Source organism: Moschus berezovskii, chromosome 9 (assembly GCF_049115385.1).
Source record: "Moschus berezovskii isolate FMDL1 chromosome 9, NW_MosBer_1.0, whole genome shotgun sequence".
Taxonomy (NCBI): Eukaryota; Metazoa; Chordata; class Mammalia; order Artiodactyla; family Moschidae; genus Moschus; species Moschus berezovskii.
This window is the reverse complement of record NC_142468.1, coordinates 36185117-36208664: the sequence shown is the minus strand read 5'-3', so window position 1 is coordinate 36208664 and position 23548 is coordinate 36185117. Positions and strand designations below refer to the sequence as shown.

At 36.4% G+C, this 23548-nt stretch overlaps 1 protein-coding gene across 2 annotated transcripts in view; it reads right to left on the bottom strand.

Annotated features, from left to right (window-relative positions):
- Positions 1-23548, bottom strand: part of DLGAP5 (DLG associated protein 5) — a 42842-nt gene that overhangs the window by 7565 nt on the left and 11729 nt on the right. For both annotated transcript variants that reach the window (XM_055436401.2, XM_055436402.2), the window contains exons 4-14: positions 21166-21228; positions 20038-20122; positions 19828-19947; positions 18973-19043; positions 17180-17454; positions 16388-16512; positions 15886-16015; positions 13785-13870; positions 12871-13031; positions 6023-6115; positions 2472-2691 (exon numbers count right to left, since the gene is read on the bottom strand). In XM_055436401.2, the coding sequence (XP_055292376.2) occupies positions 2472-2691; positions 6023-6115; positions 12871-13031; positions 13785-13870; positions 15886-16015; positions 16388-16512; positions 17180-17454; positions 18973-19043; positions 19828-19947; positions 20038-20122; positions 21166-21228 (1429 nt within the window). The remainder of the gene's footprint in view (positions 1-2471; positions 2692-6022; positions 6116-12870; positions 13032-13784; positions 13871-15885; positions 16016-16387; positions 16513-17179; positions 17455-18972; positions 19044-19827; positions 19948-20037; positions 20123-21165; positions 21229-23548) is intronic.

Genomic DNA, 23548 nt, shown 5'->3' with positions numbered 1-23548 from the left:
CAGTTTAAAAAACAATTAAGAGTGCAGACTCCTTTCCTCATTATGCACAACTGGGCAGCTGTGAACAATCCCCTCCCACCATGAAGATTAAAAAAAAACTAGAGGCTTATTTCCCCAAAAAAGTTGAAATAGAGGGTCTCTGGTTTAGGGGATAAAATTCAAAGATGAGTACTATATGGAAAAGGGGGGAGGAAATGAGTATTTTTAAAACTGTTGATACACTCAGTTTCCCTCCCTTCATGTAGCTCCTGAAAGATTGGCAGCCAGAATTATACCCGCCAGGCAGCAGGTTGGAAAGATCTCTGGAGAATCTGACTAGCCCATGAAAAGGCTTAAATACAGAATAACAATGCAGCTAAATCATCCCCATAACAATGCAGCTAAATCATCCCACAATAAAGACCCTACCACCCATGTGCCACCTGTGCAGAGCCCTGCTCATAGCCATGAGCAGGCAGTGAACCACCATTAGACACCCAAGGGAAGCCTCTGATACAAGAGACAGAAACCAAAACCAAACAGATAAGAGTATTTTGGAACAAATATTGACTCTCTAGGAGAAGAATACGTAAGTTATCATTAATGTCTGCAGAAAGAGAAGACAACACACTTAAGAAACAAGTACAGTTCAGTTCAGTTGCTCAGTCAAGTCCGACTCTTTGTGACCCCATGAATTGCAGCACGCCAGGCCTCCCTGTCCATCTCCAACTCCCGGAGTCCACCCAAACCCATGTCCGTCAAGTCGGTGATGCCATCCAGCCATCTCATCCTCTGTCATCCCCGTCTCCTCCTGCCCCCAATCCCTCCCAGCATCAGTCTTTCCCAATGAGTCAACTCTTCACATGAAGTGGCCAATGTATTGGAGTTTCAGCTTTAGCATCAGTCCTTCCAATGAACACCCAGGACTGATCTCCTTTAAGATGGACTGGTTGGATCTCCTTGCAGTCCAAGGGACTCTCAAGAGTCTTCTCCAACACCACAGTTCAAAAGCATCGATTCTTCGGCGATCAGCTTTCTTCACAGTCCAACTCTCACATCCATACATGACCACTGGAAAAACCATAGCCTTGACTAGACGGACCTTTGTTGGCAAAGTAATGTCTCTGCTTTTTAATATACTATCTAGGTTGGTCGTAACTTTCCTTCCAAGGAGTAAGCGTCTTTTAATTTCATGGCTGCAATCACCATCTGCAGTGATTTTGGAGCCCAAAAACATACAGAATGTTATAAAACGGAACATCCACAGAATGAGAAAGAGCTCTTAGGAATTAAAAACATCGTCAACAGGAAAGTTGAAGAAATTCAGGAAGTAAAAGAAAATGACAAGTACAGGAAAGAATGATAGTCTATTACCAGGAGAAAGATATGTGCTTCTGGAAGAAAGATCAGAGAGAACCAAGGAAAGTATGTCAAAGAAATAATTCAAGAAAAAAAATCTATACTTTATTTAGAAAAGGCCATAAATAATACTCAAAGATTCCTCTAAGCACTGGAAGTGGTAGCCTTGAGGACATAACAAGTAGGGGCTTCTTGAGGGACTTCTGTTTTATAACAAACCTCATGTAACCTATGTGTTCTATGATTAAAACTCAATTTCAAAAAGATAAATTTTGGTCAAAAACCTTGATCTCTCTAGTCGTAAGTGCCAAGATGGGACATGAAAGAACATATAGCAGTGAACCCATAGTCCTGGAAACTACTAGGATCCTTTGAAAGTAAGTAGCAAGGAGCCATGTCATTAGCAGTGAGGCAATTCCTGGGCATCCAGGGAGCACAGCTGCTTAGAATAAAGGAAACACATCAAAACCACACACTAGGTGTGATACCTAAATTGACTGGGAGGTTATAAAAATTGATTGGGAGGTTATACATTTATATTTTAAAGTAAATATTAGATAGCAACTCAAATTCATTGTCAGAAATCTTCCTAGTGGACACAGTTAGATAATAGAAAAAAAAAAAAATCCCTTCTGCTAACTAGTACTTAAAGAGGACTTGGTCTGTTTCTCCTTGGAAATAAACATCTAGCACTTAAAGCATTAATAGAAGTGTCTACCAAGATTTAAGGAACAGATTACTTCAACTATAACCTCTCATTTATGGCTTTCAGTTAATTTCAATCTAAGTAAATAAATTCAATCTAATAAAGATAGCCTATGAAAAACAGGTACTGAAAAACACAACCAGAGTTAGAAAATCATAAGAAAGAATGACTTCCTAAAGTATTAAGAGGTGGTTACATGGCAGTATTTTAAAATCAGGGAATTGGTATTTTCATTACATTTCAAAAACATTGGAGAAAATTTTCACTCCAAATGAAAATGAAGCCAAACTTACCTTCCATAAGCTATTTCTCAGAAATCACAGTGAAAACATATAAATCTTCACAAGAAAACTGTTTTTCAACTCTTACACAAGCATCCATCCAACCCAAGTATTTCCCTTAAGTAGTCTCAGCAGAAAAAACTAACCTGAGAATGATTTAATGGGACTTTCAATTCTGAAAAATCCAGCATCAAACACGATTTTATCCACTTCCTTTGGCATTACAGAGGCTGCTGCCTCAGCCTGTTCCTCCTGCTTAATTCTCTCTTTCATTGCATTTTTTATGGCAGCGAGGCGATTTCTAGCGGCAATTCTTCCACCATCATCCTGTTTGGGTTTACTTGCTATACCTGAGACAACTTTTTTCTGTAAAGAGAAATTATAACATTTATTAAAGCTACTCATTACCATCTAAAGAATCTGCCTGCAATGCAGAAGATCTAGGTTTGACCCCTGGGTTGGGAATATCTTCTGGAGAAAGGAATGGCTACCCATTCCAGTATTCTTGCTTAGAGAATTCCATAGACAGAGGAGCCTGGCAGGCTACAGTCCATGGGGTCACAAAAAGTTGGACATGACTGAGTAATTAATACTTTCACACTTACATTATCATTTTATAAGAAAAACAAATAAAGCATATGTAAAATATTTAACATGTTCAATATATACTTATCAAGCTCCTAGTATGTGCTAAAATGCTGGGGCCAAAAGTTAAGGGACCACGTTCCTGCTCTCAAGGAGCTCTCAGCCTCATGGTGAAAGAGTTAGATAAAGACACAGAGAAGAATAAATGTCGTGTTAAAACAAATTCAGAGGGCTAAATTTATGAATTAATCAACCTTCAGAGGCACCAAGAAAGGCTTCCAGGAAGTCACACCTGAGCTGAAATCAGATAGGTGAGCTATAAGATGGGGTAAGGAAAGGGCCAGGCAGAGAGAATAGCATGTTTGCAAAACCAGAAGTTAAAAAGCGCAGAGCAGTTGGCATGAGGTGAGCACAGCTAATCAGAATCCTTCACATGTGGCCACTTACACAGAGGACAAAAGAATAGAGATTACTGATGCATTTTTAAGCAGGAGGCTAGCATTATCGAATTTGCCTTTTAGGAAGGTCACTCACTCTGTGTCCAGCCTGGAGAACGGACTGGCGGGTTACAAGCCAGTTGGGGAGCAGACTACTGCAGTGATACTGGAAAAAGATGCTAGTAGTTAAGGTTAAGGAGGGGAAAAAATGGAAAAAACCAGATTCACGAAACGCTTAAGAGGAAGAATTGAGAGGACTTAGCAATCTTTTAGACATGCAAGGGTAAAATGGTGAAAAACACAACGGATCACAGAAGATAACCAGGTTTACATATTGGACCCCTGGAGGGATGGTGACACCATTCTCTGGAACAGGGAAACATCAGTGTGTGTGCAGATGATTTCAGTTTGGGATATATAGCTTATATATATCTTAATACTTTAAGTATTACTGTGTCAGTAAGTGTGGTTTGAAATATAGATTTGGGAATCATTGCAGGGTGGGTATAACTGCACATGAAGAAAGTGGAAGGAGGGAAGAGCTGAAGTAGAAACCTGAGTATCACAAACACTTAAGGGACAAGTGGAAACAGAAACTTGCAAACATGACGGAAGAATGGATATAGAGGTAAGAGGCAGATCAGCAGAATATTATTTCAAGAAAGAGGAAGTAGACTGTTTAATAATGCAGAGGGACTAGATTTTATAATTAACTGTCTAATAACTGTATAACTAGTGGGTCAATAACCTTGATTGTAACTGTTCTAGAGGCCTGGAGAGGGTGAAGCTGAATGGCAGTGAGCTGGAGAGGTAAATGGGAATCAAAATATTAAAGACAGAGTGTAGAGAACTTTGTGACTGGGAAGAAAGAAATGGGAATGAGAAAGGGAAGGTACAGATAACTAGAGGGAGATATGGACCTCATAGATTTAGTTGTTTTTGTTTGTTCTAATGTAAACAAAGATAAGACATTAAATATATCTAAAAACAGATGGAAAAAAGAGGGAAAGGTAGGAAACAAGGCTAAGTGATGGAATGATAAGTCAATTAATAGGAATCAGAAGGGAACGGTATCAAAGTATAGGTAAACGACAAATCCCTGTCCATCACCAACTCCCGGAGTTCACTCAAACTCATGTCCATCGAGTCGGTGATGCCATCCAGCCATCTCATTCTCTGTCGTCCCCGTCTCCTCCCACCCCCAATCCTTCCTAGCATGTCTTTTCCAGTGAGTCAACTTGTCACATGAGGTGGCCAAAGTATTGGAGTTTCAGCTTTAGCATCAGTCCTTCCAATGAACACCCGGGATTGATCTCCTTTAGAATGGACTAGTTGGATCTCCTTGCAGTCCAAGGGACTCTCAAGAGTCTTCTCCAGCACCACAGTTCAAAAGCATCAATTCTTCGGCGATCAGCTTTCTTCACAGTCCAATACATGACCACGGGAAAAACCATAGCCTTGGTGATGGACAGGAAGGCCTGGCATGCTGTGATTCATGGGGTCGCAGAGTCGGACATGACTGAGTGACTGAACTGAAACAACAAATCTTATTTGTTCCATAGCTTAACAGTAGCTTATAAGTAGGAGGAGAGAGACACCTGGTGATAAAATTCAGAATTACAAGGCTCTGCTATATTGCCACATTGCTACAGCCATTATCTGCATCACTGATGATATTGATGTTTCCAGGACTAAGTACTCAATAAGAACTATCCACAGTAGCTTCAAAATGTTCAAGCATCCTTCACTGTTTAGTATATTTAAAACTCATTTGTTTAATTTTGTCAGTGTCCTTAGAGTCCTTGTCATAACAATTAGCAAAATAATTTTATTAAAAGCTTTCTTTAATACTCTAAAATCTTAAATTCCTAAGGAGTCAAAACAGTTTTTTATCTGGATTCAGTTCAGTTCAGTTCAGTCGCTCAGTCGTGTCTGACTCTTTGCGACCCCATGAATCACAGCACTCCAGGCTTCCACAGCATAATAAAGTACCAATCTGGATGCTTAATTTTATAACCATAGGCATTTTTCTAAAATCTAAAAGGAAAACTGGAGGTCTGAGAAGTGCTCATCTGAACCAAAGAGTTTAAAACATTACTAGAAGGCCTCCCTGGGGCTCAGTGGTAAAGAATCCGCCTGCCAATGGAGGAGACAGGTTCAACCTCTGATCCAGGAAGATCCCACATGCCATGGAGCGACTATGCTTGTGTGCCACAACTATTGAGCCTGTGCTCTAGAGCCTGAAAGACACCATTATTGGGACCATGTGCCACAACTACTGAAGCCCACCCACACACCCTAGAGCCTGTGCTCTGCAACAAGAGAAACCAGCATACTGCAACTGGAGTAGTGCCCCACTCGCCGCAACTAGAGAAAAGTTCACAAAGCAACGAAGACCCAATACAGCCAAATAAATAAATAAACAGTATTAGGGGAAAAAAATCTACAAATATATAACATTGGAATCTATCATGATAAAGTGAATTTCAGAGAGAAAAGTAATAGGAAATTTTACAAAATAAAATGTAGGGAAGAAGACAGACGTTCTAAAGAGTCATTGTTCTTCTTTTCTATTTAAATGATTAAAAAAAAAAACTGAAGCTAATTGTTTTTGAAGCTGGAAAATAAAAATTCTTTAGAGCAGAAGAGTCTATATTAGAAACCCATAGACTTACCCGAAAAACCTTTTTGCTTGTATTGTTATTGTTTTGCCATCCAGATTCCTCAAGTTTGGTCAGATTGTTGAATTTTTGGTTTACGTCTTCTATCTGTTAATAAATAAAGCACAAGTTTATCAGATCAATGCAAAACCACATTAAAATTACAATCTAATAAACTGAAGCTTCAAAAAAATTGAGAATGGCAACACAAAATTAGACTAAATCATTCTCAATTCAGTATTCAAGTAAAAAAACTCTTATGGTAAAATTGTTTATTGTTATTTTTTGTCTTATAAACCTCCAAAATCTACACAAAGGATGTCATATATGAATAACTCTCCTAAATTATTTTTGATTACTAAAATGCTAAGAGAGATATCCTAAATGTTTTTGTTTCCTAAATTACACAATCTTTCTCTCTCTTTTTTACAGTTTATTTATCCATTCTCTTACTGAAGGACATCTTGGTTGCTTCCAAGTTTTGGCAATCATGAATAAAAACGTTATAAACATCTGTGTACACGTTTTTGTGTAGACATATGTTTTCAATCATTTGGGTAAACACCAAGAACTGTGATTGCTGGATTATATGATAAGAGCATATCTAGAAACTGCCAAACTGTCTTCCAAAGTGTCTGTACCATTTTGCATTCCCACCAGCGATGAATTAGAGTTCCTGATGCCTGCCATGCTCACCAGCATTTGGTGCTGTCAGTGGTTTGGACTTTTGCCATTCTAATAGAGATGCGGTGGCACCTCATTGTAGTATTAATTGGCAATTCCTTAGTGATCTATGATGTTGAGCTTTATCTTTTGAAATGCTTACTTGACATCTGTATATCTTCTTTGGCAAGGTGTCTGCTCAGGTCTTTTCTCCACTTTAAAGGTGGTTTTAAGGGTTCTTGGTGTATTATGATACAGATATGTCCGTATCAAATATCAGATATATCATTTGCATATATTTTTCTCCTAGTCTGTGGTTTGCCTTCTCGTTCTCTTCACACAACCTCACTTTAAAAAATTCAAAGTAATATCCCCATCCTTTTGATATTTCCAACCTCCTCCAAAGAGGTACCCACTGTCAACAGTTTGGTAAATTTGCTTCAAGTGCTCTTACTATGTATTTATATTCATAAGTACTTTCAACCTCTGTCTCTCAAAAAAAAATTTTAATGTCAAAATGACTCAGGATTACCTTTATGATTACTGATTTTCAACAAGGTGTCACTGCAGTTCAATGAGGAAAATACAGTCTTCTCAAGAAACAGTACTGGGAAAATTTTATATCCTCAAGAAAATAGATGAATTTAGACTTTTACCTATACCATACACACACCAAAAATTCCAAATGGCTCACAGACCTAGCTGTAAGAGCTAAAACTATAACATTTTAAGAAAAAAACCTAAGAGAAAATCTTTGTGATTTGTGGTTAAGCAAAAAGAGTTCTTAGATATGATCACAACATAAAAGAAAAAAATTGATAAATTAAACTTCATCAAAATTAAAAATATCTGCACTTCAAAAAAAATTATTTAGAGAATTATAAGACAAGCCACAAATTGGGAAAAAATATTTGCAAATAATACTTCTGATAAAGGACTTGTGTCCATGATGTATCGAAAACACTTAACACTCCATAATAAAGGCAAACCAATGTAAAAATGGGCAAAATATTTCACTAGATATTTTGCCAAAAAAAAAAAAAATATGAACAGCTAATAAGCACATGAAAAGATACTTAACATCTTTATCATTAGGAAAACACAAATCAAAACTATTATATAAAGAGATACTTCTCACCCACTAGGATGGTTATTCTAAAAATGACAGACAATAACAAGTATGAATACGGTAAAAAAGGAACACACCAATTGTTGGTAAGAAAAACGCTGTAATCACTTTGGGAAATAGTTTGGCAGTTTCTTTAAAGGTTAAACATAAATTTACTATATGATCCAGCAATATTCCACATCTCTACCCGCGAGAAATAAAAACATAAATCCACACAATATATGAATATTCACAGATGACTTCATAATCACCAAAGAGTGGAAACAATCTAAACATCCACCAATTGGTTAAAGTTCAGATACAGTCTACAACATGGATGAACCTCAAAAACATCATGCTAAGTGAAAAAAGTCACACACAAAAGACCATACACTGTATTAGTCTACTTAATATGAAATGTTCACAAAAAGCAAATCTAGAAAGACAGCAAGATTAGTGGTTGCTTGGGGACTAGGAGTGGGAATGTGGATTGATTTGCAGATAGGCAGAGAGGACCTTTTTGTGGTGATAAAAATATTCTTGGGAATTCCCTGGTGGTCCAATGGAGAGGACCCAGTGCTTTCACTGCTGGGGCCTGTGTTCAATCCCTGTTCAGGGGTCTAAGATCCCACATGCTGAGTGGTAAGGCCAAATAAAAAATGTTTAAATAATAAAAATGTTCTAAATTTGGATCATGGTGATGCTTGTACAACTCTGTAAATTTATTGAAAATCATTGAACCGAACACTTGAAATGGGCTAATTTTATGATATGTAGATTATACCTCAATACAACTCTTAAAAAAAAAAAAGGTCCCAACAGCCAATTTGTTGAAGAGGCTCCCAATGGCCAAAGCTGAGAAATGAGCATCAATAAAGATGGTAACTATAAACAATGAAAACACATCCAATATCTTTAAATCTATAAATTAATAATAATACTAGAAAACACAAAATTAACTGATCACCATTGAAGTATACTAGTGAACCAACTCATCAATGTGAAAATTGCCAGATATATAAAAACTGGTCACAAAGTAATGCTTACAGTATGATTACATAAACACTATTCACAGGACTCCCCTGGCGGTCCAACGGTTAGGACTTCACCTTCCAATGCAGGGGTGCGGGTTTGATCCCTGGTCTGGGAGCTTAGATCCCACATATCTCGTAGCCAAAAAACCAAAACATGAAACAGAAGCAATACTGTAATAAATTCAAAAAAGACTTTAAAAATGGCCCACATTAAAAAAAAAAAAAACACTATTCGCATCGAGTCATATAATTATTGAGATAGTTATGTTCCTTTACTCATTTTTTCTCTAGACTTGTGTTTTAATATTTATTTGGCTGCACTGCATCTCAGTTGCAGCACACAGGATCTTTGCTGCAGCAAGCAGATCTTTAGCTGTGGCATGCAAACACATAGTTGCTGCATGAGGGATGCAGCTCCCCAACTGGGGACCGAACCTGGGCCCCTGCATTGGGAGCGCAGAGTCCCAGCCAGTGGACCACCAGGGAAGTCCTCTTGTTTTGCTTTTTTACTTGCTTAGTTGTTCATGTATGATATCTGTCATTGATTCATTCTAAACTCTGCACAGTAAATATAAATCTCCTCTTAATGCAATTTAAAAAACAAATCAGGTATTTTACTCAGTTTCACTTTCCAGAATCAGGTCTGGCAGAGCCCAAGGCCCCCTGCTCTGCTTGGAACTGCTACTTCCTAAGCTTGTTGCACACATTCTTGGCTCCCCCCCGGCCTCAATTCTCTTGGTCTCTTTCTGGGGATCAAACTCATCTTCTCCCCCATTCTTGGCTCACTCCCTCATTTTTGTGAGATACTTTCTCATTTAGCTTCCTGAAAAAGAGTGCTTCGGAGGTAGTATCCGAGACTTGTGCTTGGAGAATGCCCATCCACTTGACTGGTTGGCTATAGAACTCCAGGTTGGAAAATTATTTCCCTTAGAAATTTGAGGGCATTGTTTTCCCAGTTTTAAATGTTGCAGTTGAGAAAACCAAGGCTATTCTGATCTTTGACCCGTTATATGAAACTTGTTTTCTCTTTGGAAGCTTCCAGAGTTTTCTCTGCATCACAAGAGTTATACAGTTACACTTAATGAAGTACGCTGGTGTGGGTCTATTCTGATTCACAGTGTTGGGCACTCAATAGGTGCCTTCAATCTCGAATTCATGTCCTCCAGTTCTGGGGAAAATTTTAAACCACTTCATTGATTTCCCATTTTTTCTGTACTCTTTTTCTGGAATTCCTATTATTTGGATATTATACCTCCTAGATTGGTCCACTTCCTCCATCCAAATACCTTTCTTATGTTTTTCTTGGCTTCTTTCTTTCAGGTTTGAGGCTTTCTTGAAGTATCTAATAGTTGTTGGTTATAGGTTCTTGAAATGGCTTTGTATATACTTATTTCTAAAACATGCCCAAGAAGCTGGAAACTGTCATCTCCTCCCATGCCTTTACTAATCTTCCTAGTGGATTCCCTCTCTCACAGCACTTTTTACATTAGATTGGAATTCCTCTGGGGCAGAAAATGTGCCTTATTTTATCAACAATGTCTAGCACACACAGGAACTTAGTAACTGCTAGATGAACTTAACTACTAAAGAACAGATTTCATTTTCTCACATGTAGAAGCATTACAGATTATTCAACAGCTGAATATAACTCAATTTCCAACCCAAATAGAAAACACTGATAATATGGGGGAGAAGAAATCGGTCATCACATTTTGACAGCACTTTACAGTTTACAAAGGTATTAACATCACATTTATTGGGTTGGTCCAAAACTGTGGCTTCAGACTGTGAATTTTAAATTATAACTAGCTCAAATACATCTTTATTAATCAAAATAGGAACGATTACAATCAACACATTTTTGCCAACAAGAAATAAGTTTGCTTATTCCTGTAGCATAAAAATATGTGCTTTGGGATTCGATGAACACTTGGAAAGCATTTTCTGCATCCTGCTGATTGTGGAAGCATTTTCCCTGCAAAAAGTTGTCGAGATGCTTGAAGAAGTAGTAGCTGGTTGGCAAGAGTTTGGGTGAATATGGTTGTTGTTCAGTTGCTAGGTCACGTCCCACTCTTTGCATCCCCACGGATTGCAGAACACCAGGCTTCCCTGTCCTTCACAGTCTCTCTGAGCTTGCTCAAACTCATGTCCATCGAGTTGGTGATGCCATCCAACCATCTCATCCTCTAGTCTCCCCTTCTCCTCCCACCTTCAATCTTTCCCAGAATCAGGGTCTTTTCTAATAAGTTGGCTCTTTGGCCACCTTTCTAATAAGGTAGCCAAAGTATTGGAGTTTCAGCTTCAGCATCAGTCCATTCAGTCCTTCCAATGAATATTCAGTGTTGATTTCCTTTAGAATTGACTGGTTTGATCTTGCTGTCCAAGGGACTCTCAAAAGTCTTCTCTAGTACTACAATTTGAAATCCTTCAAAATTCAGCCTTCTTTATGGTTGAACTCTCACATCCGTAGATGACTACTGATGTCAGGCAAATATGGTGGAGGCAAAATTCCATAGCCCAATTCGTTCAACTTTTGAAGCATTGGTTGTGCAATGGATGGTCGGACATTGTTGTGGAGAAGAACTGGGCCCTTTCTGTTGACCAATCACAGCTGCAGGCATTGCAGTTTTTGGTGCATCTCATCAATTTGCTGAGCATACTTCTAAGATGTAACAGTTTTGCCAGGATTCAGAAAGCTGTAGTGGATCAGACCAGCAGCAGACCACCAAACAGTGACCATGTGTGAGTTTGGCTTTGGGAAGTGCTTTGGAACTTCTTCTTGGTCTAACCACTGAGCTTGTCATCACCAGTTGTATAAAATCCACTTCTGGTTGCATGTCACAGTCTGGTTGAGAAATGGTTCATCATTGCATAGAATTCTAAGAGAAGACAACACTTAAAAACGATGATATTTTTGATTTGTGGTCAGCTATTGAGGCACCCACTTATTGAGCTTTTTCACCTTTCCAATGTGCTTCAAATGCCAAACAACCATAGAACAGTCATCACTGAATTCTTCAGCAACTTCTCCTGTAGTTTTAAGAGAATCAGCTTTGATGATTGCTCTCATTTGATTCTTGTCAACTTCCAATGGCTGGCCACTGTACTCCTCATCTTCAAGGCACTATCTCCTTTGCAAAACTTCTTGGACCACCATTGCACTGTACATTCATTAGCAGTTCCTGGGGCCAAATGCATTGTTGATGTTGCGAGTTGTCTCCACTGCTTTACAACCCATTTTGAATTTGAATAAAAGAGAAATCACTCAAATTCGTTTTTTGTCAAACATCATCTCGATAGTCCAAAATACAGCAAGTAATAAGTCAGCAAAAAACATAAAGTGAGAAATGTGCATTAAAAATGATGTATAACTTAACCATATTTATTAAGAATATATTCCGATATCAAATAGCAAATTTCAACAACGGAAAAACCACAATTGTTTGCACCAACCCAATATTACAGGTACATAAGAAGCTACTTTTCTTTTTTCTTAACTTCTCATTGCAGGGGCTTCTCTTGTTGAGGTTCATGGGCTCTAAGGCAGAAAGGCTTCAGAAGTTTGGGCACGTGGGTTCAGTAGTTGGGGCTCCCAGGCTCTAGAGCACAGGCTCAATAGTTGTGGCACATGGGCTTAGTTGCTCCAAGGCATGTGGGATCTTCCCAGATCAGGGATTGAATCTGTGTCTCCTGTACTGGCAGGTGGATACTTAACCACTGAGCCACCAGGTTAGTCCCAGAAGCTACTACCAACCCTTTAATATTACCGTTAGGGGCTTCTCCAGTGGGTCAGTGGTAAAAAAATCTGCCTGCAGTGCAGAAGCTGTAGGAGACTTGGATTTGATTCTTGGATCAAGAAGATCCTCCAGAGGAGGAAATGGCAACCCACTGCAGTATTCCTGTCTGGGAAATACCACGGACAGAAGAGCCTGGCAGGCTACAGTTCATGGGGTTGCAAAGAGTCGGACACGACTTAGCAACTGAGCACATATTACTATTAACTCATTAAAAAAAAAAAAGACTCAAAGTTATTATATTCAGAATATTTGACCACATACCTGAAAATTAACCATATCCCAAAATCCATCCAGATCTGTACAGGTAGTCTCCTTTTCACCTCGTTTATATTCACAATTGTCCACCAGTCCTTCAAACTGTTTAAACCTTTCTTTCATAAGGAGTCTTGTTTGACCAACTGCTGTGCGAATAAGATCTTTAGCTAGAGGAAATACAAGGTTTTTAAAAGTTAAAGGACAAAATAAGATCTTTATTGCATTCCAACCAGCTGATAAGGTGACCTCATTCTAAATACCCTAGAATTATAGAATCAAATTCTTACTTTCTAGCAGAACAAAAAATATCTACTACAAAACTTTGTCATACAAATATAGAGCAATTACTGTTTCAATTCCTGCTAAAAATTAGCAATATACATTCTCATACTCAACGGCTACACAGCAAAGCGTTCTACCTCTCCTTGAATTTTATAAGAATTCAACCTTAAACAACTTACTGTACATCAATATCTAAGGACTTTGAGCTGGTAGCACACAAATGACTTTTTTTTGTAAACAGCTTACCTGAATAGGCAAGATTATGGAATTTTTCACAAAATTTGATCCACATTGATTTGAGTAATCTTCATTCAGAAAATATTTTTGTATAATTAAGCAATATCAGACATAGTTATCATTCATGGAATCATAGTAAAAAAAATTTAATAATAAAATTGGCAAATGTCTAACTCTCAGGAATGATAGTCAATATTCTAACTACTTACATCTTTTAAGTTAGGTACCATTTTAGCACAGAGATATTAGTGAACATATGTGTCATATGGAAAATTCTTGCTATTTTGAATAACAATGAAACTATAAAGTTGGACAACACTAGATTTTTATGTTTCAGGTAAATGCAACCATATTAAAATAAACAAAGCTAAGACATTAAAAAAATATAAGTGTTCCCTCACCATCATCTGGAATGTCCAAGTCAAGTTTCCTGTCCCACTCAAGGCAGTGTGAAGTTAACTTCTCAGTTTCTGACCGCAGAATATTTCTACAATGATGACATAGATTAGCACTATGACACTTACACAACATTGATTTCCCAGAGCTGATGCTTAGTTATTTTATGAACTGCAATATATTAAAATCCATGAATACATATTGATATTCTATGTCCATCGTTATACACCTAAAACTTAAATGGATGGTTAATGCTAAGAGCCCATTTTTCAAGCTAATATCTCCAAGCTATTTCTGTTCTTATTTTTCAAACGGTGAGCAGAAAGAATCAGACATTCCTTAGCTCTGCTCTTAGTTATTTTCCATGGAACTATGACCAACCCAATTGCCAAGAGTGAGTAAGATGAAGCTAAAAACTGTAAGTCTTAAATTACAGTGATAAGGGCTGACAGATTCTACTTGGCTTTGCTTATCCAAAAACAGTGGCGTACTCAAGTGGGGTCAATTTTTCCTACCAGGCAGCACCTGGCACTCTCTAGAATCATTTTTGATTATCATGAAATAGAGGAGTGCTGCTGGCCAGGGATGCTACAAAACAACCTATAACGGAGAAGACCCCACACAGGAATTATGCAGCCTAAAATGTCAACAGCACCAAGGTTAAGAAACCCAGGCTTAAGGTAAATTTAGTATGTTTCTTTACAAAAACATCTGAGCAGGAAAACTGAGGACAGCTTTTCTTAGAAGACAAATTTAGCTGTTTAAATCAATGGCAACAGAGAAGAGCTTAATAAATGAGAAAGGAGACCTGACTTAGATCTGACATTATTTAATTGGGTAAATTGCTTATCATTTCAATGTCTCAGCTGAACAACACAGTAGACTAGTTCACTTCTAAAAGACCTTACAATACCAAAACATTCTACTCTAAAAACAACTGAAGTGGTTCCCAAACAAATAAAAAGATACTCATTCATGAGAGAAAGAATGAATATTAAAACAAGAGTAAAGGGAATTGCCTGGTGTCTCAGTGCTCAAGACTGATGGTTTGATCCCTGGTCGGGGAATTAAGATCTCATGCCAAAAAAAGGAAAAAAAAATAAAAAATAAATACAACTAGAGTAAGATAATATTTTTATTTATTTGATTGGTAAAGTTAAAAAATTGTTAATATTGTACTGGAAATGGTATTGGAATTTTCTTGCTCTATTCATTCAAAAATTGTAGGATATGATAATTTTCTGTATGATGTGGAATATAAAGCCCTTTCTCAAAATGCATGCCTCTGATAAGTTTCCAAGGCATTTAGGTGACATGCTGAAGTTCCCCAAACAGGAACTTAATTTTCAATTCAGAGTTAGAGAAACATAATCCTATCTCATGAGTTGATGGGCCACTGAGCCTCCTATCCGTTTTTTATAAAAAAAAAAATAAACTTTAATTTGGTTCTTTGGCGGGTGAGGAACTCCCATACCATGCTGGAGGGAATGCAAACTGAGGTCCTCATATATTTGCACGTGAGTGAACTGACATATATACAAGGTTGTACTTTGCAGCCTTGATTATAATAGTACTAGACTGAACTCAATGTAAATAATCAGCAACAGGGACTTATTCAGTAAATTATGGTATATCCATATTATTGGATACTATGCGGCCTTTAGAAAACACACACTCAAAGTAACATGAGAAAGCTCTTTAAGTACTAAAATGGACTGTCACAGTTAACATTACATGAAACAAAACAGCATGCTATTATTTATATTAAAAAAAAGAAAAACTATGTTTGTTATTCTACATATGCATTATCTAACTCTGGAAGTATTCACAAGAAATGAATAACACTTGCCTCTGTGGAAGGTTCGAACTATCCCTCCTGTGAGACAGATTGGGAAAAAGACTTCTCACATGTATCTTTTACTACCTTTTGAATTGGGAACTAGTTAGTGAAAAAAAAATTATTAAAATTTAAAAGATAAATGAAAATCACCAGAATTCAGTTCCCCCCAATTCATCTATTACATTCAGTCTAAAAATAGTTTAATCTTGGTTTTAATTGTCTACACATGAATACAAAATTCTTATACTAGGAACAAATGGACAAACCTGAAATACGGCACATCATGTTGTGGCTGAGATAATTGATCTTCATTTACTTCAACTGATGGGACTTCTTCTTTTACTGAAAGGCCACTTGAATTTTCATTAGTAGTTTCATTTTTATTTGAGACATGTTCTATAGATTAAAGAAAACATTACATACAAATTTCAAAGCAGCCACTCACAAAACGATGTCCCCCACAAGACAAATCTGTTTAATCTTCCACTTTTTTCAATGTGAATTTTCAAATTTTATCTCTGACTTAAAGATTCCATTCACCACATATCTTTAAAGTGCCTCCCAATACTCGTCTCTTCAAAGTTACATTTATTTCTCAGTCTGTACTCCTCTTTCCAACTCTCTTTCTCTCCAGATATCTTTCCCCAAGTCTTCCCATCTTTCCTGACCCTGAGATCACATTCCTGGGGTATATGTTGAAAAGGGCCTAATAAATCTGATAAATCACAATTCAGAAAAGCAAGTAAAAAATTAATTAAAATTCAATACCTTTATTCCAAACTGTTAGAGAACCCAAAGGACACTGTGATTTACTTGAATCTTGAGGTACTGTTTTGGCAGAGAAAGTTTTACATTTTTGTGCCAAGATTTCTTTTGTTGCTTCAGTCTTATCACTAAAAACAATAGTGAAAATATACTTCTTAAAACATGAGCCTCATATGAAGGATTTCAAAATGATGTTGCTTTTTAAAAATCTGGGATTAAATAGAAATATGTTTCTAATTTTTTTAAATGTGTCTTTTCTGGACACATTTAAACACCTATAGTGGGAATGTCTGTCTTTACTAATTACGAGATCCAAAGATTACAAAGATCTCTTCGTGGAACATAAGCACTCTATAGTCTTGCATGCTGCTGAGCAGTTTCTAGTAAATTTGCTACCAGCCAGTCTTTGCAAAACAACCATGCTATTAAAGATTCCAACTGACTTTCCCTCACTTTGCAAGTTAAACCCTACCATTTCTGAGCTACAGTATTAGTTTCTTTCTTCTAAAAATTTATTTCTAAGTCTTTATAAAAAGATCACCTATTAAAAGCAAAAAAACCCCACAAAGAGTACCATGAAAATACTGATAAAAACAATGTATAGGAAATAGTAAAACTGTCCAGTACATTACTGTACCCTTCTGAAGAATTTTTTTAAAAGACCAAAATTTCATGATGTATAATTAACATAATTTACTAACTAAACATTAACCTTTAAAAAGCACAGGACAAATCTAAGAAAGGTGATTGTTAACCATCTTAGCAAAGAATTCATTATTAACTTTAAATTCTTACACTTCTGTGTTTAACGGGGTCCAGGTATAACTGGGTGTCAAGAAAGCATTGGCACTTCTGGGAGTCATAGGTGTTACTTGATAGGTCTTCAGACCATCTAGTGGCTGAAATATAAAATCTTTAGGTGCAAAGGAATTCTTCCCTTTCATTTTTGCACTGTTTGTCTTAGATACATTTTCCATTTTTGATAAGACTCCATCTGGATTCATTCCATTTGTTGCACTGGTCTGTGAACCCAAAGTATTTTCTTCATTATCAACTTTAAAAGAAATGACCTGGATGTAGGGAAACAGAAAGAGTGAGAATTTCTCTCCTGGGGATATATTCAAGCCAATTTTTACAGGTCTGAAAATATTAGCGTTGAGATATGTGTCCCATGAATATAATTTAAGAAAGAAAAATAAATACCGTTAAATGTAAATATGAAATCAGTAGACCAGCTAACTAAACCTTTGTTATGATCCAGAAAGAGAACCAATCCTCATTAAAAAGACTAAATAATATATTTTAGGTATTACGGCAAATTAAAATACGTGAAAATTAAGGTGGAAAAATTACCCAACTAACAAATACCCATCTTTTTATTTAAACTATGTGGATAATTACAATGACTTGAGAATCAGAAATCCAGTGTTTATGGGACTATTATTCTCAAGTAACAAATCCTCTTTTACAATAACCTTGATTATAAATAAACTTATCCTATGAGAAAAATATTTTTCAATGTGACACAGTGAGATTAACCAAATAAAACGTGAAGCTTACTTCAATTTAATTATTTGGTTTTTTGTAAAAAAAAACCTGATACTAATTTTAGGCATGCAACATAATGATTTGATATCTGTATGTATTGCGAAGTAATCTAGACAATAAGTCTATGAACATCTGTCTCCACACATAGTTACAATTTCTTTTCTTATGATGAGAATTTTATGACCCATATCCTCTTAGCAACTTTCAAATATACAACACAGTATTATTAACCATAGTCACCATGTTGTTTACTACATCCCCAGACCATAGTTACTTTTTAACTGGAAGTTTGTAACTTTTGATAACCTTTACACATTTCACCCACCCATACAAGCAAAATTTTTAGAGGATTTTACATTTCCGATTTTTAATTTTCAGTTAAAAATCTAGCCACATTTCTTTTTTTTTTTAATTTTTAACTGGATTATAATTACTTTACAATGTCGGATTAGTTTCTGCTGTACAACATAGCCACATTTCTTATACTTTGGTATAACTTTCTTTTTTAAGGTTAAGGAACTATAGCATTGATTATAAACCAAGGCATTGGGGCCTCAAAATGGTGACTCTTTTCTGAAGACCCTATAAGGTACTATGCTAGACATTGTCAGAAACATTAGAGTATTTAGTTCTTAAAACTACTCTTATGTAGGTATTATGTGTTGGAGATGCGAAAACAAATTCATAACTTGCCCAGGATTATATAGCTAATAGGACAATATTCAGACTCAGGCCTAACATTTCACCCTACTCCATCCTCTCTTAGCTAGTTCCCATATGAAGGTTTCTGTCAGCTGTGTTTCTATCACTCTTCTCTATTTCCTGTTTACCAAATTATGCTTTCTCTAACTATAAAACTCTGAGGATAAGACATCTGAAAAACGAGTAAAGCCTCCTGATGCTTCTTTATGGTTCAAGAGGTTTTAAGACACATGGCAAGTCAACTTCTTGAAGAAGTTCTATATGCTTAATTTCCATTTTATGAAAGTAGCAATGAGATTTTCAAAGTATCTAGAGATAAACAGATGTTTATACTCTACCTTGTCAGGTTTTGTTCCTATCTTTTTGGCAGGTTTTCCTTGATTTGGTGCCTTTCTGTCTGCTTCATTATCTAAAATAAAAGTGAATTAGACACCCATTTTGACTAGATAAAAAAATGCTGCATTAAAAGTACAAGTTTAAAAAAAAAGTACAGGTAATTTGGGAAAGGAAAAAAGGCTTAATAGAAATGTACAGCTTAAAGGACATGATGATTAAAAATCATATTAGAAAACAGGATAAAAACAGATGAAATCTCCTGTTTCAAGTATAGGCCATCTGTTTTCAAAACAAAACAAAATAAAAGGTGTTAAGGTATTTTACGTTTTGCCTCTAAATATAAAATACATATTTATTATAGAAAATTAGAAAAAATTGTAAAAAGCACAAAACCAAAATTTTTTCTAAAGTTTACATTACTCAGTGGTAATCACTGTTGACACTTCAGAATGTTTTTTCGAAGTTCACATTCACATACATTTCAATCATAGTGTTCAGGGTTTTACCTGTTTCTCTTTGCCCACTTAATATCATTAACCATGTCATTAAGTGTTTTTCCACACCTTGTTCTTAAATGATTACACTTAAGTCCACCAAATGGATGGACTGCAATTTATTGGGGCCATTAATTTTTCACTTTGAATCACTGCTTACACCAATTCAGCATTTCAACATTTGAGCACCCACTGTGTGCTAACAGGATATCAGGGCACAAACCTGCCTTTAGGAGTTAGAATCTCCCATTTCCTCCTGTCCTACTCAAAGAAGTATATAATGATCTTAAAAACTGAACACAAAAACCCTCAAGGATCAAAACATAATCCTAGTTCAGTCACTGATCAAGAAATTGCTCTTACCATGAATAGCCCTTGTCTCTGGCTTTCTTGCTGCTGTAGATGGGATTTCTTTGACAATCTGCTTTGCTGCTTGAGTAGATGATCGAGTCATTCTCACTGGCAGCATTACAGGCTGTACAGCTGCGGGAAAAAAAATAAAACTGAATGCTTTTGGTGGTTTTACATTATTGTGGCAATATCGGAACTTACAAAAATTGCTAATACTTCTACCTTTTTTGTCTTTGTCCAACACTTTCTTCTCAGAAGTCTGTCTTTGACCAGGTCGGATTTCTCGAACATCAATCCCATTATAACTCTATTTAAAAGATAAGGTATTAATTAGGTGATTTAATTGTATAATGAACCAAACCACCACATTTTTTAAGGTGTAAACTAACACCTCATTTGAAATCTGATACTGTAAATGAACCAGTAAAAAATCCACTACCCTAAATGAGATGAAGAAACAAGTTTTCCATTACATAAATTTCCTAACAAACTTTTTCAGAATCCCAGAATTTAGAAAAACTATTAGAAATATAACTGACTATAATCTTCTGAGACTCCTTAAACACAACAGGTATCTTTTTATCTAGAAAATTCCTCCCCTGGAAGAAAGCTCTTCCCCACAACTCACTCTTTTACTTCTTGAAAGATTGCATTTAAACTGCTACCATCTCAGTGAGGCATGATCAAAATTCTACCCTACACCTACTTCAAACTCTCTATCTCCATTTTTTCTTTTCTTTCATCTCCCCCGTAATACTTTTGACCATCTGACACACTACATGGTTCTTTTTTTTTTTTTTTAGCACTATCTCTTATGTAAAGTCCTTGAAAACAGGAAATTTTGGTTTTATTCACTATTATATCCTAGAGTCTAGAGGAACTCAAATTCAGTAACTACCTGAAACAGTTTCCTCACCTGACAAAGAAGCACACTATTTTTCTCCCTGCCCACTTGACTTTAGTAATCCTAGTTACTTTATCCATAACAGTGTTTTGAAGACCCATAAATTTATAAAACTCACCCTATGTGCTTTATATTTCGATCTGTGCTTCAGGGTGACATGGGATACATAATAAAAGCCCAGTAAATAAAGAAAGAAGGTATCACAGAATTTAGTATAGATCTCATAAAGGATGTCTTTGCAAAATATTTGAAGTGACTGTTTCCTTGGCATGTAGCCGAATCTGTTCTGTAACCATATAGTAGGATCTATTTTGGTACTATTAACTCTGGTAAAATAATCACTATTGCTTAAAGCTGATATTAAATTAAAAATAAATTTACTTACTCAGAAAAAAAGTACAATTTGTCATTTTAGTAACAGTGACCTACTAAACTACCAACTATACCTTAGTCAGCTCCATTTGGTCTCTGGCCTTTGACCTTGTCATTCGTACAGAAGATGGAACAGCCTTAAAACAGTCAAAAGAAGATAAAGTTTAAAAAACATATTAAATAAACTGAAAAATTTATTTCCATGTATCATGAAATAAAGCTCCCATTTTATTTATTTATTTTTGAGCGGCTGCCCAGCATGCCATTTGGGATCTTAGTTCCCTGACCAGGGATCAAACCCTCACCTCCTAAATTGGAAGCTTGGAGTCTTAATCTCTGGACTGCCAGGGAAGTCCAAAGTTCTCATTTTAAAGTTATAAATAAAAAATATTTATATTTTAAATTTACATTTTTATATTAATCATTTACGGCTAAAAGATACTTCCTAACTTACTGTTTTGTTTTTTAACTTTTATGGGGTTTTTTGGCCATGCTGCACAGCTTGCAGGAACTGAGCTCCCTGAAATGGGATTGTATTCCAGCCCCAGCAGTGAAAGCAATGAGTTCTAACCACTGGACTGCCAGGGAACTCCCTAAATTACTGTTTGTTTTTTTTTCCTGGTTCTAGTTTGATTTAAAGTATGTTTAATTTAATAGCTTCAAAACTTACTCATATTTTTCAATGAGGAAAGAGAAGAAATTTCAAAGCATATTTTCCAAGTTATTAGGATCCTCATTAGTATGATTAGCTGGACATATTTGGAATGGGGTAGAAGAACAAACTGGGAAGATACCCTGGTGTAGGAAATCGCAACCTGCTCCAGTGTTCTTGTCTGGAAAATTCCATGGACAGAGGAGCTGGGAGGACGACAATCCATGGGGTCACAAAGAGTCACACACCGCTGAATGACTGAGCACTCAGATGAACAAACTTGAGTATTAGGATCTTTTTTTTTCTGTTTATGAAAAGATACTATACAGCTTACTTGCCTAGCTTTGATAATTTGCCTTCAAATCTCATGATTACACAGCTGTTCATTGTCAGTAAGAAAATGGAGACCTGATCAAAAAATGTGGGAAAAATTGAGGAGAAAGACTGATTAAAAAATTATAAGGTATTTATCAACTCTATAAAATTTCTTGAGAAGCATAATCAGACTTCTCTAGATGAGAAGTCATTTTTCTTCTCCAACTCTCAATGACAACCTAGTGCTAAAGAAATTAGGCTTTTCTTAACAGTACTCAAAGGAATTAAAATTCAGCAATGGCTATTGCCTGAACAAAATGAAGAACAATTATTGACTCCTCACTGAATCATACTATTTAACACAATGATGGGTCTCTTGTTCCTCTTATACATATTTCTTATCATATTTTAAAAGTTGTTTACAGTGTAGACCAATGAATGCCATCCTATATATTCTTGAAAAGACAGCTTAAATCTAATCCCTTCCAAGATGTCTTCTTTGATGTTCCTCCAATGCAAACAGTCTCTCCTTCCTCTAATATATAGAACACATTTATCTATATCTTTCCACTTGAACTACATCCTATTAATTTTGGTCTCTTCTACATTATCCTAATATCATACAGAGTAAATAATCAAAGATTTGTCAAATGAATTGTTGAGATTCATGCGGCCTAAAAAAGAGGCAGTATCTTGGGGCTTTATATTATTCAATTCTTACTTAAATCAGGAATGAGTACATAGTCAATGAGTTTATTTATATTTATAGTCAATGAGTCATATAAATGACTACCTAATCTACAGTCCAACTGATCTGTTCAAATTTCTTTTTTTTTTTAATTTACTTTTTAATTGGAGGAAATTGCTTTAAAATGTTGTTGGTTTCTGCCATAAAACAATCATAATTATATATATGCTGCTAAGTCACTTCAGTCGTGTCCGACTCTGTGTGACCCCATAGATGGAAGCCCACCAGGCTCCCCCGTCTCTGGGATTCTCCAGGCAAGAACACTGGAGTGGGTTGCCATTTCCTTCTCCAATGTGTCAAAGTGAAAAGTGAAAGTGAAGTCGCTCAGTCATGTCAGACTCGTAGCGACCCCATGGACTGCAGCCCACAAGGCTCCTCCGTCCATGGGATTTTCTAGGCAAGAGTACTGGAGTGGCTTGCCATTGCCTTCTCCGAATTATATATATACATATACATAAATATATTTCTCCTCTCCCTCATGAGCCTCCCTTCTCTACCCCCATGCCACTCCCTCTAGGTCGTCACAGAGCACCTGGCAGGGCTCCCTGGGTTATGCAGCAACTTCCCACCAGCTGTCTGTTCTACATGTGATAGTGTATATGTCAATGCTACTTTCTCAATTCATCTCATCCTCTCCTTTCCCCACTGTGTCCACGAGTCTGTTCTCTACATCTATGTCTCCAATCCTTCCCAGCAAATAGGTTCATCAGTACCATTTTTCTAGATTCCATATAAATGCATT